The sequence below is a fragment of the Melopsittacus undulatus genome, chromosome 2 (assembly GCF_012275295.1).
Source record: "Melopsittacus undulatus isolate bMelUnd1 chromosome 2, bMelUnd1.mat.Z, whole genome shotgun sequence".
Classification (NCBI taxonomy): domain Eukaryota; kingdom Metazoa; phylum Chordata; class Aves; order Psittaciformes; family Psittaculidae; genus Melopsittacus; species Melopsittacus undulatus.
This window is the reverse complement of record NC_047528.1, coordinates 39,125,682-39,145,020: the sequence shown is the minus strand read 5'-3', so window position 1 is coordinate 39,145,020 and position 19,339 is coordinate 39,125,682. Positions and strand designations below refer to the sequence as shown.

At 34.9% G+C, this 19,339-nt stretch overlaps 1 protein-coding gene across 2 annotated transcripts in view; it reads left to right on the top strand.

The window, feature by feature from the left end:
- KLHL1 (kelch like family member 1) overlaps window positions 1–19,339 on the top strand; it is a 200,487-nt gene that overhangs the window by 51,574 nt on the left and 129,574 nt on the right. The window contains exons 2-3 of one of the 2 annotated variants that reach the window (XM_005148106.2): window positions 4,898–5,080; window positions 15,274–15,410. In XM_005148106.2, coding sequence (XP_005148163.1) covers window positions 4,898–5,080; window positions 15,274–15,410 — 320 coding nt within the window. The remainder of the gene's footprint in view (window positions 1–4,897; window positions 5,081–15,273; window positions 15,411–19,339) is intronic. The other variant, XM_013128792.2, reaches the window with a different exon arrangement.

Sequence of the window (19,339 nt, the reverse complement as noted above, 5' to 3'; positions counted from 1 at the left end):
CCTAACTCTCCGGGAGTCGGGGGAGCAAGGGGGAGAGTGAGTGAACGAGCTGTGCAGACTTGGTTTTAAACCACGACAGTATTTAATTTCTTACACTTTATGCTAAAGCTTATTAGTGTGTAAAGTCAATGAGCAAAAATCAAGTCTGAGTAGTATGGTCTTATTAGTAATAAATGTGACCAACTGTACAAGGTACAGGGCATGGCAAATCAGATACCTACATAATCTTAGGGTACTAAGTAGTCTGTCCAGAATACATTCTGAGAATTAATCTGTTTTTGTCTTTCCACAAAACCCTCATTCATACCTAAATAAATCTCATCTTGGACAAAAAGTTTGAAGGTCTTTAAAGTGCCCCTAGGAGACCATTGGTCAGAGTGCCTTTTCTGTATAATTTTCTGTGTACAGCTGCGATTACTTACAGTGAACTAAAGTAAGTATTTAAAGGGTTATTAACTGTGGGAAGAATCAGAACACTTTACTGGGATTTCACTGCTATTTTACCTTTTTTTTCTTTTTCAAAGAAGTTAGGAGCCAATAAATGGTGATTAGAGAATAGCACCCTTATTCAAATCAAAGTGATTTTACTAGGAAAGGAGAAGTACCATGGAATCAGATGCTGTAGATCTTAAGAGTTAAGCTTTTATTTCTGTTTACATTGGTTTATGCTCCATAAAGGCTCAAAGTCTGAATTTTCTCATCAACACCTTTGGGCTCTTGTTAAAACATTTCTCTTTTGAGCTCTTAAACCTGAAAATTAGTCTGCACAATGTTGCTGAAGTGGATTTCTTTCCCTTCTTTTTTTTTTTTTTTTTTTACTTTTATTGCGCTGTGCTCCCAGGTTTGCCATTTAATAAAGAAACACTTGAGATTATTGGTTATTTTCAATGCTGATAATTTCTGTGAGCCTTTTAGTTTTCTTATTTTGTAGTATCACCCTTCTGTGTCATTACTGTAATCCTGTGAAAGGTTTGGTTTCCTTATTTCTGTACTATTGATTGAGTCATTTAAAGATAAAAAGTAGTCTAGTCTGAACAGCTCCTGAATGTTTCAAATTCCCAACTATCTGAGTTTTTTTGCACATGCCAACTGAGAAAGATTATGTAGAAAACCCATCTGGAATTTGTCCTGTACAATGATTACAGGATTTTGAGGTACACAAGTACTAAAAAGGGGTTTGAAAGAATTGGGGAATCTTCAGGTGAATTTGTGCTGGAGTTCCTGCAGAATACAATCAACAATATATGCAAAGAGAAAGGTTTATTTTCATATCACTAATTGGCCATAAGTACTTATACATGGTTTTCATGAACTGTTAGAAAGTAAGTGGCATTTGCTGGCTGATTCTCTTAAAGTATTTCCTACTTTAACAAGCTGTTGACTGAATTTAAAGCATTGATTATTCAGACAGCATTTGTAGTGGAAAAAAAAGGTACCTCCTGAGCAGTATATGTAGCAGGCTTTTTATCTGGGCTTTCTTAGAAAAAAAATAAAATTTAACTTATTGTCATCTACTAAGCTTATTGCTTGCTAGTTTTCAGGCTAATAATTTAAATGTGCTGGGCCTTTGGGGCTTGCTTTTGAGTATTAATTTATTGATTTGCTAAATTACAGATACACTACTGAGTTTGAGGGTGGAAAGTGCTCTTTATAAATATCAAATAGGAAAGAGGGCAAAATTTGTGGCAACGCTGTCTAATGACTTAAGAACAAAATAGACTAAGCTCATTGCAACCCAATCTAACTTAATAGAACTGACATAAATTCAGTTAAGAGTACTTATCTTTTTCTGACCTGAAAAGAGCAACATGTTTTGAATAGCCAAGAAGAGGCAGGATTAGTACCCTATCTGTTCAAATGTAAACTGACTTTACGCCTAAATTCTAAATTAACAAACAATATAAATTCATTCAGATCTGCTCATTCCTGCTATTTTTGTTTTTCAGAATTGCTGTTGTTGTCACTTCTAAACTCCCTGGAGGAAGGGAAGAAATGAGTCTGTTTGACCCTAGAAGCCTCATTTATTAGGCACTGATTTATTTCTTGTAAATTACTTGTCATTCTAATTCTTCAGCAATAAAATTAAAGAAGTCTGCATAGGGCTGTCATCAAAGTGAGAAAAAAAATGAAAGAAAAAGCCTGAAATATCTATCCACTACCCATACTAATGAGCTTAGCTCCATCATTACAGTTTTTTTGTGAAAGCATTTGTTGATCCTCCAAAGATACCAAAATAAACTTGGATTTCTGATCAACATGGTTTGTAGTCCAGATTAGATATGAATACTTGAGCAGATAATGTTTGTTTTATCCTTTAGGAGAAGTTTGCAAGTGACACCTAGCATAACATACTTAATTATGTAACAAGATCGAGTATAACAGGATTAGAGAAATGTTCCTTTCTAAATCAGTAATACTTAACTGTTTGTGTTGAGGAATCATTGTTAATAAAGTTTTGACAGTTTAATTTCCTACAGACAGGTTCACAGTATTGTATTACCAATATACAAATGGCAATATTGATCAATATAAGCCAGCTGAAGATGTCTCAGAATCCAATTTAATGTTATGCAAGTGAAGTTACTGTGGGTAATAATTTTAAAAGGTAACTCATTCTCATAAATAATTAGTGCCAGCACGTGGCACAGAATAGATGGTGGGGTGAGATACAAAGGTAACTCTCTTGGCTCCCTGTAAAATTATCTGCTGGCCATATTTCATTATGCAGACTTCCAGCTACTTTAAAGGAATTCTGTGAAGCCTAGTAATTACTGTAACAGAAACATGGGCCAGCCTTTCCTTCTTAAACCTGTAGACCTTTGTACAATGACTGTAGGAGAGCATGTGGAACACTTTTTGGACAAAAACTAATTCAAAAGTAAACCACTAGCATATATCAGAAAGAAATACTGTTTTCTGAACTGTACTATAATCTACCAAGAGTCAATACAACACTATTTTTTATTTTAAGAACTGATATTTAAAATTATTATTAAATATATAATTAATTATTTCATTTTTTATTGTATTAATGCACTTTACAATTTTTCTACCACCAGGATTGCAGTTTGGGTCTATTATAGGTCTACTGATATCATTCTTACAATATAGTATCCACAGAATGTAATGAACCTCATGCAATGAAACTGTTATATTATTGAAACCTTGGGTGATATAGTTTAGTGTGAGGTGTCCCTGCCCATGGCAGGGGGGTTGGAACTAGATGATCTTGAGGTTCTTTCCAATCCTAAGTATTCTATGATTCTATGATTACCGTAAAGTATAAATATTTCTTATGTGCTCCTTTATATTTTGATAAAATATGTAAAATAACCACATTGGTTTGAATTAATTGATAATATTGCTTCATATGCTAGACTAATATATGTTCTCTTTTGCTTTTTCATTGATTATGCAATTTGTTTCATATATATCTAGTTGAAATAAAAAAATATGAGCTTCATATATAAAATTCTTAATTTTTTAGCACTACAAGATGTATGAAATCTTATGGCTTTCATTCTCATGACATATTTTTAAAGAAGGGGCTATCATCTGTGTTGTGAATTATTTGGAAATACCAGCATTAGTTTCCTGAAGGGCTAGTACTTGCTGACACGTTTTGTATTTTCAGTAGAAGTCTGAACTTGAAACACTGAATTGAGTAAATTTTAATGAAGAACATACAGCTACATGATGAGGAAATAATTAACTTTTTCTTGTATTTCTATTGTTTTTTTCCCTATTTTTCTTTTTTTTTATTTTTTTAATTGCAGATATTCTCTTTGTAGGCTAAATTCACTTTGTACTAATGTGCCTTTTGGTTAAAAGTATGTAATTTATCATTAAGAAAATATTCCCAATTGATTAAGTCAGTTAGAGTTTTATTTTTCTTTCCCAGGTGGTGTAAAATGAATGTGAATTTGAAGAAGTGAACTGCACTAGGCACTCTTAGAATCAGTGGGAAGATATGACTGCTTTCTCTATTATTATTTCATAAAATCATAGAATCATGGAATAGTTTGGGTTGTGTCCTGGGTTCAGCAGTAGCATTCATTTTTCTCCTTCTTAGTAGCTGGTGCAGTGCTGTGGTTTTGACTTTCAGCCTGGGAACAGTGCTGGTAACACCAATGTTTTAGTTGTTGATAAGTAATGTTTACTCTGACCAAGGACTTTCGGAGTCTCATGCTCTGCCAGGGAGGAGGGGAAGCTGGGAGGAAGGAGAGACAGGACACCTGACCCAAACTAGCCAAAGGGGTATTCCATACCACAGCACGTCATGCCCAGTAACTGGGGGCAGTTACCTGAAAGGGTTAGATCACTGCTCGGGTGGGGCTGGGTATCAGTCGGCAGGTGGTGATTGGTTGTATTCTCTTCCCTTGTTATTTCCCTTATCATCATTATTATTTTTAGTGGTAGCAGCAGTGGTTTGTGTTATACCTTAGTTACTGGACTGCTCTTAGCCCATGGGAGTTACATTCTTTCAGTTCTCCTCCCCATCCTTCCAGGAGCAGTGGGATGAAGGGAGGAGGGGGGGGGAGCGAGCAGCTGCATGGTTCTGGGTTGCCAGCTGGGCAAACCACGACAGGGTGGAAGGAACCTTAAAGACTGTCTAGTTCCAACCACTGAGCCATGGACAGGAACACCTTCCACTAGATTAGGCTGCTCATTAAAGAAATTGATTACTTCCATGTCTATGCTAAAAAAGAGCCAACATTTCAGTGTTAACAGACTTACAACTTCAGCTGTCCCTCCTAATGCAGTAAGATTTTTCTACCTTGTACTTCTAGTGGTGAAAAGTGGGAAGGATGCATTGTTTACATATACCAAATTCTGGAAGCCTGTGATGAAGTCTGGTCACATCTTACCAACGTGGAGTTTCTCTTGTGGTTTACAGACTGTCAGGATCCAGCCACCCCTTGCCACCCCATTGTGACATGGATGCATGTAGCTCTGAGGAATTCTACCAAGCTGTTCACCATGCAGAGCAAACCTTCAGAAAGATGGAGAGCTACCTGAAGCAGCAGCAACTCTGTGATGTTATCCTGATTGCTGGGAATCGCAAGATACCTGCACATAGGTAGGGCATAAACATAAGATACTGAAACTATGAAAGTAAATGTTTTGGGTCTGCTTGTGTCTTAGAACAGTGTTTTCTGTGGTCTGTTATGCCTGCTTTGCTCTTGCTCTAAACACCACAAATTTAAGTGGCCACACAAGGTGATATTTGAAGGTTGGGCCTCTAAAGTTGGTTCTTTCTTTTTTTGTACAGATTTCAAAAATTCAAGAAGCACTCAGCTATCAAACTTACCATGACTGTGCCAAACATTTCTCCCTGCAGTGATGCTATTCATGTGTGAGGAGAATGGAAATTTCTGAAATGAGGTGCTGTGCAGCTACACTTGATCAAAGCATCACTTTAGCTTAAGATCATAATACTCTGATCAGGCATAGTCTCTCAGACACTTAGAGTAGAATAATACCGAATACAGACTTATGTCTGTAGAATAATACTTGATATGTCTGTAGAATAATACCAAATACAGACTATGACCTGTACCTTTAGACTGACTAAAAAAATATCTTGATTACTTTTAATGATAATTATTAGTATAAAAATTATTATGACATTTTAATTTTAAATACTCTAAAAGATTACCTGGTATTAAAGAAGCCACTTTATATATGAAAATATGCTTGGTTTGGGATAGTAATTAGAGCTTAAAATAGTTATTCTTCATTGAGATTTTGGTCTTAGCTATAGACTTTGATTTAGTGCATGCAAATAAATATCCAATCCTAGAGTTTAGATTAAAATAGAGCTTACATCTGATCTTCCAGGCGAGCAGGATTTTTTGCATTTGAATTCTACATAATGCTGCAAAGTAAGGGTGACCTGTTGCTGCTTGTGCCCCAGTGTCTCTGCTGAGCTAATAAACTCAGAGCAGACAATGGTTCCCCAGCACGGAAACCAAAAAAAATTAACTTTCTAATGTAGAAGAACACTGTAAAGTCATCCCAGCAACTTGGACCTTACAAAATTCTTTCTGGCATAAGTGAAGATGGACACAGAGACTATTCTTTTTCTATTTTACAGAAAAGTTGACTATTTTGTATTCCAACTCCCATAATAATAATTAAAAAGATGCAGTATGCAAGACTGCAAATCCAAAGCTCTTGTTCAAATACTGGAAAGTAAAACCAGACAGAAACCTCAATTAAAATATTTAAATTGCACGGTGATTATAAAAAATGAGAAAATAATCCCACTTTACAAGCAATAACGGATTGATCTAGGTAGTTTGCAGCACACATGAAACAGTGTGTTTTCAGATTAATAGCTGTAATAAATGTAGAAGTCCTTGTCCTCTTCTTTCAGCATTTTTTATTTTTAAGACTTTGTTTCTACTCCCTTGTTTTCTAAGAGTTGCCGTTCCTGTTTCTTCCTTGCATTCACATACTCAGATGAGAATTATACTTAGATGCCAGCTAAGTCCCCGGTAGCTTCTACCCACTGACTTGGCAACTGACACAATTCCTGTGTTCAAGACTTTTTTTGCTGTTAAAAGTATCATGCATCTGGCGCTTTATGCACCTCTGATAATTGTGATCTGATGCAATTTTTACCTAAATTGCCAATATCTTTCCTTTATGTGTATAACAAGTACAGAGGGAATAATATTAAGCTACAGTCCTTCTGTCCATCTGCATTTTCAGTGTTCCAGAGCTGCAAGATATGCCTTAAAGTGCCTCCCATCAAAAAGAAAACTGGAGGGATAATAACCTAAGGCTTTGTAACTGGTATCCAATTTTACATGCCAGTATATTGCTGCTAGTTTCTATCATCCATATGAAACAGGGAAATTTATACCAATTGTGGAATATTTCTATGTATCTAATAAGTATTTTTTTTTCTGAATGTAGTTTAAAAATGTAGATTCGGGAATTGAAATTTAATTTTTTTTTTTAGCTGTGTTGAAAAATGTGAAAAGCAAAAATAAGCCAAGTAAATGTCAAGAAGGAACAACAATATTCTCATTCTTTCTGAAAAAAATTATAAGACCAATCTGCAGTTACCCATATATTCTGTCTTGAGAATGACATGGAAATTGATCTTTCCAGTCTTCAGGAATCTTCTGTAATTATCATGATCTGCTAAAGAGAGAGTGGTCTTTCAAGGACACTGCTGAGCTCCCTCAACCATTGCTCCTTGAACATATCCTCTTTGGTCCTAGGGACCTGTGTATGTCCAGTTCACTTAACTGCAGCCTAAGTACATCTTCTGAGTGACACCCCACAGATCCTGCTGCTGGGCACAGGGACGTAAAAGACCTGAAGGTAAACCATGCTAAAAAATTTAAAAAAAGTTAAAAATAAAAGTCATTGCTGGTAGCATTAGCTCCTTTTTCCCCCTCTTCTCTAATCATATATCTTGATTATGTCCTTTGGTGATCTGTTTAAAAAACATTTCCTAGAGGAGAAGTTACTGCTGTGCCATAACTATAATTTTAAAATATTATGAACATGGCATTTATAGTTTCTCCACTCACTTTGGAGATGCACACTGTCGTGGTTTAAAGTCCACACACTCCTTTGTTTCCCTCCCCCCCCCCCCCCCCCCCCCCCACCTTCCCACTCCCGGAGGGATGGGAAGGAGAGCCGGAGGAATACAACTCCCACGAATTGAGGTAAAATCAGTCCAGCAATCAAGGTATAACACAAAATCACCACTGCCACCACCAACAAATCAATGTTAGAGGAAATAAACAGGAAGAGAGAATACGATACCACCCGCCCCCGCGAGCACAGCCCGGAAGAGAGAGCCAATCCCTCCCCTCCTGGCCAGCTTCCAGTCCTCTCCCCGAGCAGGACGCGCGGTGGTATGGAATACCTCCCCGACTAGCCAAGACCAGGCGCCCTATCTCTACCTCCTCCCTGGCAGAGCATGAGCTACTGCTGAACCCATGACACACACTATATATATTTTTCTCATTTTCTGTACCTCTCATTTAGACTATAACCTCTTTCAGACATTGGAACTTTACAGTGCCTGGAATAGAAGGAACTCATGCGTTGCTGTTACAAAACAAGCAAATTAATAAAGCCAACCCACTATAATTGACACTTCCTTCTTCTGTGAAAGATACAATAAGCCAAATGCAGTTGTATGTAGAAATCTAACTAGACTGCAGCTAGTAGATGTCATCTGAAACAGAAAAACACTGGGAAGTAAATGTTATTCAGAACTATAGTTATATGATCAGAGGAGTAATTATTTCCAAGGTAAAAAAAAAAATCTTAAGCAATAATCCATAGGTCAACATGAAATTAAAAATACATATTTGCCACAAATAATTTGATTATTTTCCTTGAAACTAACTTGAATTGCATTGTTTTTAAATACTGTATTTGAAATACTATATTCTACACCTGCTGAATAAACATCAAAAATGCCAAAACCAGACAAAGTCAATACAATGGATAGAACTTTAAGATTTACACTAGAAAGTTCATTAAAACTTCCAGCTAAGAAGTAAATATTACAGGCAATGCTAAACTCAGACTAAGGTTTAAGCCATAAGTTGTTGACTAGGAATGGTGCATAAAGCAATACAGGAGTTCAGTGATGTAGGAAGAAAAAAAAAAGTTATATAAGCATAGAATTTACCTATCCCTATTCAATTAAAACAAAAAGCTTCCATATCACGGAGACTAAATTGCACTAAAAAAGAAAATTCAATAAAAACACAAAATGCAAAAAATATAGGTGGAGAGTTACATCCTCAGCTTGTGATTCTGGTTTTCATTGAACTTAGTGAGAGCCTAAGATTGTGAATGAAAAGCAACCAAGAAGCCTACTGTTGTTGATGTTTCAATATTGTCAAGTATAGTTGAGTTTATAATGAGAAATTAGAGTTCCTTCATTTTCTGGTTTGTCTTACTATCAAAGAACATAGGCATTTGTGTTCTTTCCAATACCCAGGGATCAGAGGGGATTCTTACTGTGATGGAAAAGATAGCACAGACTTATAAGAAAATTATAATTTACATATAGAAAAAAAGAAAAGCATTAGAGTGGCTAATCTTTCTACAAATGTTTGTATGAAGAGTCAAAAACTGCCTTTCAACACACAATTTTTAATTTTTCATCATAAATTCAGCTGATACCTTTTTTGGATGCTCAGCTCTAAAGTAGTACAGCTTTTGTTTAATATAATCCAGATAAATTTAATAAAAATCTTTCTACATACTAATTGGTGGTTTCCTTTTTAGTTCTGTAGGGAGAAGAGCCATTTTTTCATGTATTTTGAGTGCTACTATAGAGAGAAGATGTTTAAGGAAAAAAAAAACTCATAGCAATAAAGTGGAAAAAATGAATGTAGGAAGTTAAGCTGAAAGGAGAGATGAAAGGATTAAGAACCAGGTAGAGAAGGAAAGACAGTTTAAAGGCATTGGTTAAAAGAGGTAAAATGCACAGTGTGTAGTCCTAAGATTCAGCTTGTTTTCTTGCATTAATCAGTAACAGATGCACATGGAAAGCACACAGTAGAAGCAGTACAACTACCCTACAATCACTCCCAGATATCTGTAACTAAGTTTTGAGGAACTTCCTGTTCTAAACACTGCATAAGTTTAGCACAACCTGCCATCCATGAGTTTAAAACAAAGTAGTTCAAGCAATATGGTTGGGACAGAATGGCAACAACAGAAATTCCTGCTATCGGAGGGAAAGCAGAGATGCAATTTAGATAAGCTTTTAATATTAACCTTGACTGGTAACTTCTGGTTTTGTTTTTTGTTTGTTTTTTGTTTGTTTTTGTTAAGAAGGAGTAGTAGATAAAGAATACTTCCTGATACTGAAAATGCCATTAATATTTTCAGAGGAATTTCTGTGATCTCCAGAAGGAACTCTTCTGGTTTTATTTGTACCTTTTTTAGACATAACAGATCTTAAGTTCACATCATTCAATACGTACCAGTTCAAGATTTTGCTCATGCAGAAATGGGCCTTGGGTTTTGATAATTTCTGAGATGTTAAGGTTGGTTATCCAAGTGAGTTTTGCTTTTGATACGGCCATGTGTTTAACCTCATTGTAATCAATGGAAATCTATAGTTTAAGTTACCTGAACACCAGTGTCTGATTGTGATGTGTTGACCTTCACTAGTTGCCAGGTGTCTGCCAAGCCACTCCATCACTCAACCACCTCAGCAAGACAAGGGGTTAGAAATAAGATGGAAAAGCTCATTGGTTGAGATAAGGACAGGGAGATGGCTTACCAGTTACCATCAAGCGCAGAGCAGACTTGGGGGTAATTAATTTAAGGTAATACCAGGTAACAGCAAAGTAGGATAGCAAGAAACTATAGACACCCCTCCCTTCTCCTCAGGCTCATCTTCCATGTCAACTCATCTACCTCCTCTTCATTAGCAGTGCAGAGGGGTGGGGAATAGGTTTTATGGTAATTTTGTCACATGTTGCCTCTGCCACTTCTTCCTCCTCACACTCTTCAGGTGATTGTCCCACCCTATACTGTACTGGTGCAACCTCATTTTGAGTACTCTGTGGGGTTTTGGGTGTCTTAATGTAAGAAGGACATCAAACTATTGGAGTGTGTGCAGAGGAGGGTAACTAAGATGGTGATTTTTTTTTTCCTCTTTTAAGAGGGTAGAGGGAGACAAGTGATGTAGAATATAAACATAAACCAAACAAAACCATGCAGATGACAGAATGACAAAGGAGGCCATCCAAAAATAGCTTGGGTCATGAAGACTTGTCAGGCTGCCATTAAAAAAAGGGGTTAAAGGTAACACATAAGGATTTCACCAAACTGAGCTCTGTGAAGGAATAAGTTGTGAAGATAAATTAAGAATTCTGCTTTTTTTGTATCATTTTGTATAAAGGGACTTCCAAATAAAACAATAAGTGAACCTCAAAAAGATCTACATACTTAAGGAGTCACTTATTCTAATGACTCCACAGATCTCTTTCATCAAATCTAATCCCTGTGTGTCTGACATTTCTCCTCATAGTTCAAATGAGCTAAAATTTAATTTTTCCTTCTCCTGCAAGCTTTGTTTTCTCTTTTCCTTGTGGAGTTACAGTGAATAAATAAAATCATTAACCTGTGTTTTCTTTCTACATTCAAGTGTGTATGCTATGTCTGAATATGTGGGGTTTCTTGTGGATAAAATTACTGAGCTCTGCTTTGTGTTTGTAACACCTTCATCAGCTTTCATCTTCATCAGTTTTTGGTATTCCTCAGGATTTTTGCTCATTCCCAAATACTGAAAAATTGCCTGGATTCATATTTTTGTCCTTTTTTTTTTCCCCTTCCATATTTCTGCTGGCTCAAAAGAGCACAGAGTTCAACGTACAGCTTGCAGCTTCAAAACTGGCACATTGACACATGAACAAAAAGTGACACTGCCACAGTGTTTTGGAAAATGGACTTTGTTATCAAGTCTGGTAGCTATGATACGTGCATTACTTGTAGTCTCTGGAAAAAACTAAAGCTGTGGTAGATACCGTGTGTTTGGTGGAAATAATGTCGGATCTGTGTAACATTCCGAAAAACATTGCGACAATTTAAGAAATGTAGTGACATGTACGTTTGTGTTTCTTTTTGTACTGTTGAAGTGATAAAGAGTCACTTACTATATTTACGCTTAAATGTCTGGGAGACAGTGAAAGAATTAAAAAAAATTTTAAAAAAATAGAACAGAAGAGAATGTAAACAGAAAAGGCATGGTCTTCAGGGTAAAGAGGGAACATCATTTAGTGAAGATTGGTGGTATCACATACTCTCAGCTGTGCATTATATAATAGATTAAAGTGGAAGAAAACTATTTTAAGTAAAGACACAAAGGAAATTTGCTTGTTTCAGGCTTAATCAGCTCTTCAAAATTCCATCTGCCTGTCCGTTGGCTTGGGGGGTGGGGGAGGTTTGGTTTCACATTTGGCGATTCTTTATTATTGTTGTTGTTGTTATTTTTATTATTATGTGGTTGCTCTAGACCAGTTTTCCTTTACAAATAGGTTAGTTTATAAATACTGCTCAGATGGTCAGAGAAAAAAAACTTTATTGTGTAATTCTGTTCAGTTTCACTCCAAGATGAGATAAGCACACAGGACAGACCATCAATATTGAGAGTTACAGATGAAAAGTATGAGACAATTTTCATTAACTGTTATATACTCACTGACAAGAATGGACAAGAATAATTCATCATACATTTCATGGTTTTTTTTTACATACTTATAAATTCAGATGATGGAGGCAGTTACAGCAGTAAGAAGCCCAAATTAACTTTTCAGTTTTGTGACTGTAAAGGAAGAAAAGTAGATGGCAAAAAATTCTATATGTGAAATTCTGACCAGATGACAGGTGGAAGTAGAATGTACCTATAGTGGCAAATTCTTCAATAAGGAATGGATTTTACACATTCCGCTTGATCCTAATTAAAATAAAATGACCCAAAGAACAGAATTAACAGATTAAGAAAAATAAAACAAAAATGTTGCAAAATAAATACATTGCCATGGTAAAAAACTGAGTGAAGATCTCAACAACCAAAATTCCGCAAGGTACCAATAACTTTACAGCAAACACACTTTACTTAGTTTTACACAGTCTGTTAGTAAGTACAGAACAGTAAGATTTGGGTTTGTGCTGTTGTTTAGTACAAATGACATTGTGGTGTCAATTGTGCTAGAATCACACCATTTTCTACTTTGTACATATTAAAGCCAATTGTAATAGTGTGTGTAAGAAAGACTGAGTTAAAAAAAAAGACATCTGATTCCAAATCATGGACAACATAAAAGTGAGTGATCCCAATTAGCTACCAATCAGAATTCTGAGATAGGAGATGCCAATTTAAGGTTTGTGGGAAATAGTTGGTTTCAAGAAAATTTTTTGGTGTCTAGACATAATTTTTTTCTAATGATCTTTGATATTGAGCAGGCAATAGTCTATGTACTGGATTAAATTCACTGTATATTTTTGCAAGGCTGTTATAGCTTTTTCTGTATTGAGTACACTGGTGAGGGCTGAGTGCCACAGTCATCAGGAAAGGTAATCACTACGTGGTATAATCAGTTGATCTGTTTTACAGCTTGCTTCTTTGATGTATTTTACTCAGGAAAGATGTCAGTTTTGTTTGTACTGCCAAAATTGTTCTGGAAGTGGCAACCAGTGTCTACTTCCTTTTTTTCCTTATTTCTTTTTTCAAGTCCATGCATGGCTATAATTTAGTATATGTTTTGCTAATAGGAACTCATGCCTTCTATATACAGTAAATGCTTGCCTCCTTTGAGAAGGTCTGCAGAGCACTACTATTAGTAAAGACATCCAGTGTCAGCTGATGTCCTCTACAGAGCAACAAATTGCATTTAAAACCAATAAATGTTCAGTTTCTTTAGGTGCTGGCATAATAACTTGGGAAAAAAAACTGTGTTATGCCTATGCGTTTTCAGTCAAAGTAACATCTGAGATTCTACTAGGTGGTAAAATATTGTTAAGAGCTTGCTTGAAGAAGTGATCAAGATTTGCTTCTTTCGTTTGCTTCTTTTAATTAATAAATACACCAACAATATTAAGAGAGTTCTGTATCAAAGGTGTATAAGAATGTTGTGGTTTAAGCCCAGCCAGCATCCCAGAACCACGCAGCTGCTAACTCACTTGCCCCCACCTTCCTCCCCATCCCTCTGGGAGCAGGGAGAGGCAGAGAAAAAAGTTGTGAAAAATTCTAGGAGATATACTGTAACAAAAAAAAAAAAAAGGTATCATAGGATAAAAAAAGTCACAACAGGAATCACTTATATTCTGTATTATAAAAGAAATCAGAAATACATCAGGATGAATTTAGCTTTATTAAAGATGAAGAAGTCCCTTAATCTGGAGAAAAATCTTTCTGAGACCACAAACTCATTTTAAGCGAGGAGTTACATGCTATGATTCTCAAGGTTGAAAGAGTTTATTATGTATTCTCAGTAGTTGAGAAAGGTGACATCCTGAGACACCTGACCTTTCTTGATGAATAGGTCAACATGCCTTTAAAGCAAGATTTAGAGCTTTTTTGAGCCTTCTTAGCTATGAAAAAAAAGCAGATCATTAAAATTTGAATAATTGCTTTGATTTCTCATTTTTCACTTTCTATCTCAACACTGGAACACAAGATTTACAAAAGGTGTCACCTTTCAGAATTAAGTGCAATTAGCAAGTTTCTTTGCCTTCAATTCAGCCTGTGAAGCACTTCCTAAGGTAAAAGTTTGTCTTGAAATGAGTTAACTTTTTGGCTACATCACATTGATGAAATGGCTAATTTGCCATCATCCATCATTTGTGGCTGAGTAAAGATCATACATATACTTTCAAGCTGCTCTGCTTGCAGGTAAAATATAATATCTTAAAGCACTGTAAAATTGTGTAACCAATTCTAACTTACATATTTACTTTGCTATTGGATGAGCTAAGAGAGCAAAACCAATTAATTACCATGCTGGGTGATAAGTGGTAACTTGTAGCACATATCTAGCTGAAGATCATCTGTGATCTTCACTCCTAACAAAACCGTAATATTAATATATATGGTATTTAGAAGAATGTCTTAGCTTAGGGTCCCAGTAATGACTATCATACTTGGTACTTGCTGTGGTTTTGATTTATCTAAATCAGATCCCTGAACAAGTCGTGCACATTTTTAAGGATTGTGAAATTATTTTCCTTTGGAAAAGTTTCTTAATAAATACATTGCATTACACAGTGCTGAGGATTTTGTCTGTTTGTATGTTTTAATGAATAACATGCTAAGTTACAAAACAGTTTTACTGAAGGCTAAAGACTTGAGCAAAGTCATATACTGTTAATTTTTTTATAGACAGGCCTTTAAGAACAATGCTGAGTACTTCTGTAGTACAAAATGTTTTTCAGCAATATGTTCTCTCTGTAACTGAAAGATTATCTTGTTAACAACTGGGACATTTGCATGATTGAAAAATTACCAAAAAGGCTGAACACTTATTTCTGTGTCTGTTTTATAGTCATATGCTAATATGCTACTTAGTTCGTATCACAGGAAGCAAAAACAAATTAGAATTAAATGTCATGCTGTATTTTGCTGCCTACATGCATTAATAATATATTGCTCTTGGTAATTTGTAATTACTATGAAAATATATTTTTTTTTAAAGTTGAGAGCTTTTTATAATATATGAGATTTTTAATACATATATAAATGTAAATGACAACCAATTTCTAACGTTTTTGCAGACTTGTCCTTAGTTCTGTCTCTGACTACTTTGCTGCCATGTTTACAAGTGATGTTTGTGAAGCTAAGCAAGAAGAGATTAAAATGGAAGGCATAGACCCCAGTGCACTGTGGGATCTTGTCCAGTTTGCATATACAGGTATTGTGCTGCATATATTATTCTTCCTACAGAGAAAGTTGTTTATTTGAATTATATATACATATATACTGAATTATATTTATGTTCTAAACACTTTTTTTCTTTTCAATCTCAATCAATCAGAACACTTACCATTTCTAGGGTAGAATTTGGATTTTTTATCTTTTACCCACAAAGTGTTAAATATGTCAGGTTTGCTAAGTATAAGAAGACAGTCTAGAAAATTATGTATTTTACTTGGTTTGCAAATACTTAGAGTTCAGTGGTATTTTTTGAACAATAGATCTATATTACTATTTCAGTATTTTTTCAGTTTAAGTAATTACATAAATATTTTAAATTAATGAAACATTTTAAAATGTTTTATTATGAGTTGGATGTTTTCACTTTAATTTCCTGTTGCAGTCTGGTACTCTGTTGTGTAATGTAAACTTATGAATAACTCATAACTCAGAGTTAATAACTCATAACTTCCTTCTGAATAGTTATTATGTTTTAATGAATAATAGATTTTGGTTTTATCCTTCTTAAACAATCTGTTCCATACAACGTGTCTGAAGTGCATTAATATGAAAGAATACTAAAATTACAAAATAAAGTAATTAAAGAAGAGGAAATGTCAGCAATAAGATTTGTAACCTGAAGTTTTCTCCCCTCCCTATAAATTACATAAATATAAAATATATGCTGTTTCTTAATTTTTTTCCTAAAATACACCCACAAATTATTTAAATTAACAAAAATTAATACATTTATTGAATATTTGATTTCAGCTTCAATTTTAAATGGCTTCCCCATATCCTGCAGTTTTAATCCTCTCTAAATACACATAAATTAATTTATTCATAAGTTGAATTTGCTTAGAAATATTTAACCGGGCTATGTGCTGTTTATTTTATGACATTGATAACTTTACCATTTTAAACTGCAAATAAACATAGTTTAAGTTAAAAAAGCTCGTTTTGAGAATCATGTCTGAGAAATTCGGTTTCCAGAAGTGTCAGACTATCTTTATATAGTATCCTACATGTTCAAAGGGTAGTGTCTACTCCCCTCAATTGTGGTTTTGCTGTCTGGGAATGTACATCATCCAGAGGGTCTCAAATTAGGGACCCATGATTTGAAGAACGTGTTATTTATTTATTTATTTATTTATTTATTTATTTATTTTTAATCTAGCATGAGAAGGATACAATATCATTGCTAGGTGTGAGTATAAAATTAATAGCACAGGAATACTGGTGCAGAAATCACAAATATCTTGGTGCAGAATAGCAGAAGACCTTACTTCTAATGATAAATCATTCTGTAAGACAAAGATAAAAGGCAGAGGAGGCATGAGGAAGATCAGGGACAGTGTTGAGATAGAACTGTGGAAATACATAAGTACTATCTGGTTCTTTTTCTTCAGTTTTTACTAAAAGATCACATGCAAACACTCAGCACTGTTAATATTGACAACAAAAGCTAGCATGTAAGTGTAGATTAAGATACAGAAGGAAACAAAAACTACTTAATTATTTTCAATATGAATGAAGCTGTCTCAGAACTTTACTGGTTATTTGAGAATTTTGGAGACTGGATGAGGTAACGAAAATCTAGAAAAAGTAAACTTCCTCCTTTTCTGCAAAAGATTAAGATTTTCAGGTGCTTTATGCTCCTTAATATTTGACTATATCCTGTAATGTGCTTTGTTTATTATATGAGGAGGAATTCTTGGAGGCTCCCTCTTGGTGTTAATATGATCCAGCCTTCATGAATGGGGGAAAAGAAACCACACAGGTCATATAATTCCAGTGTTTCTAATTTACCTCATGCATTTGCACATATTCTTTCATTTAAACTGTCACATAAAGTCCAAACCTTAAAAATGGCCACATTTATGTGCTATCATAATGGCACCCTGAAGAATTAGAAACTAAAATGTTAACAAAGGTCTTCTAATTTTTGTTACTTGGGGTGGCAATACACCATTATCCTTTTATTTCTGATCCATTTTGGAGACCAAATAAGACTCTAAAAGTGTCTTAAGTTTGCACTTGAAATTCCATAAATACTTGCTAACAAGAGAAGAGTGATGAGATTCAGTAAACATGAGTCCATTTTGCATGCTAAAAGAGAACATGCATTGGGTGCCATGGGCCATTCTGGTGTTTATACTCTGTCTTGCACTTTTGCTTCATCTGGTTCTTTGTCCAGACTTATTCTAATTTATCCTGATTTATTCTCATCTTGTGTCCTTATCTTTGGAAATTAATATTAGATTATTTTTTTCTCTGTTAGACTATTTCTTTCTCTATTCCTTTTCTCTGCATCAAATTTTTTAATCAAACTCCTACATTTCCTAGCTACGGTTATGCTAGTTAATTAAACAGGGCTAGGGAATATTTGCAGGCATTGGAACACAATTATCTGTATTAATTCTGGGAGTTTTAGCCAAATCCAACTAACAATCTCTCTAACAAACCTTGGATATAGCCTGGATGCATGGGCTCATCATGAATGTAGCCATCCTTGTACAGAAGGCAAGAGCATTCAGAAGTGCTACAGACAATTCAGTGATAACTCACAGGTGATAAGGGAATTCCTAGAACATGGTCCCAAACTTCCTCAATTTATTGAAATTAAAGACAGTTGTTGCTCATGGGTTAATATTTGTTTTCCCATGTTCTTTGCTGGGTCAAAACCTATCCCCTGAAACATTTTTTTCCATTCTCTTTCCACCATCCCTCATGATTTATCTGTCTTCATAGTTTCTTGTCTCTTTTCTTGCACTCTAATTCCTTATTTACCACCAGACTAGTTCATGTCCCCTTTTCTTTCAAATCAGTTCACTTTCTTCTTTGTGATACATTGATGTGAGAAAGGGGAACACTGAAAAGTAAAGGAAATATCCACTGTTCTGAAACCCTGCAGTGCAGCAGCTAACAGAAATTCCCATTCAGCCTTTTAATCTGTAATCTGGAGCCTACATAGTCTGGACAGAATATCTGGAGAATTCAGCTGCCGCTTTCCAATTACTGACTGCACAGTATGTGAAAAAGGTTTCAGCAACTTGTGTGTGACCAGTTAAGCTCTTCATTCTTTTACCTAAGGAACAGCAAACCATTTTGACAGATGGACAGTTATTCACTCTTCTTCTATTTTTTTTTTTTTTGTCACTACTTTCTTAACTCAAGGAGATTAAAAAAAGTAAATTAATTTCACATATAGTTGCTGCTGTTAGAAGGTTTTCCCTGGGGAAAACTTCTTAGGTGTGACTTAAAAAAGGGAAACATTTTCTCATCATAATAACTGTAATTCAGTCAGTATTATATATTTTTTTTTATCTAGTGAAATACTTTCATGTGTATGAGCCATAGAAAAAAACTGAAATAGTAGTTAAAGAAGTGTAAAATATCTATGAAACGTCTTTCTAGAGATAAAAGCATCCCACACCAATACCAGACCTTTCAGTTCCAGCAATAAAATAAAACATTGCTGCAAAATAATCAGAATGAAAGTTCAGCAAAGGGGAAGTTTTGTACATCACAAAGACCTGAAGAAAGATAAGTGTCTTTACCTGAAAGGAGAATTGTTAACTTCTGCTATATTCATCAGTACAAAAAAAGGGAGTAATATTAGTTTTGTAACTTGTTACACATTGCTTTGTGTATTTTGTATTTTTTTCTTTTAACTCCTGTTAATTAAAGTAGTCCTTACTTCTTCCAGAAATATCTGTACACTTCTGATAGGATATGATTTTTCTGGACAGAATTTCTGAAGGTGCTATTTAGGGCCATTACCTCTAAATCACTGAAATATATGATAACTCTGGTTTGTTCAAAACAACAAAATTATATTGCCTACTTTTTAAGATCATTAGTAAATGTTCTTCCTCTTGCCCCTTTCTAAACACATTCTGTGACTGTGAGTAGGTGAGCCTCTTA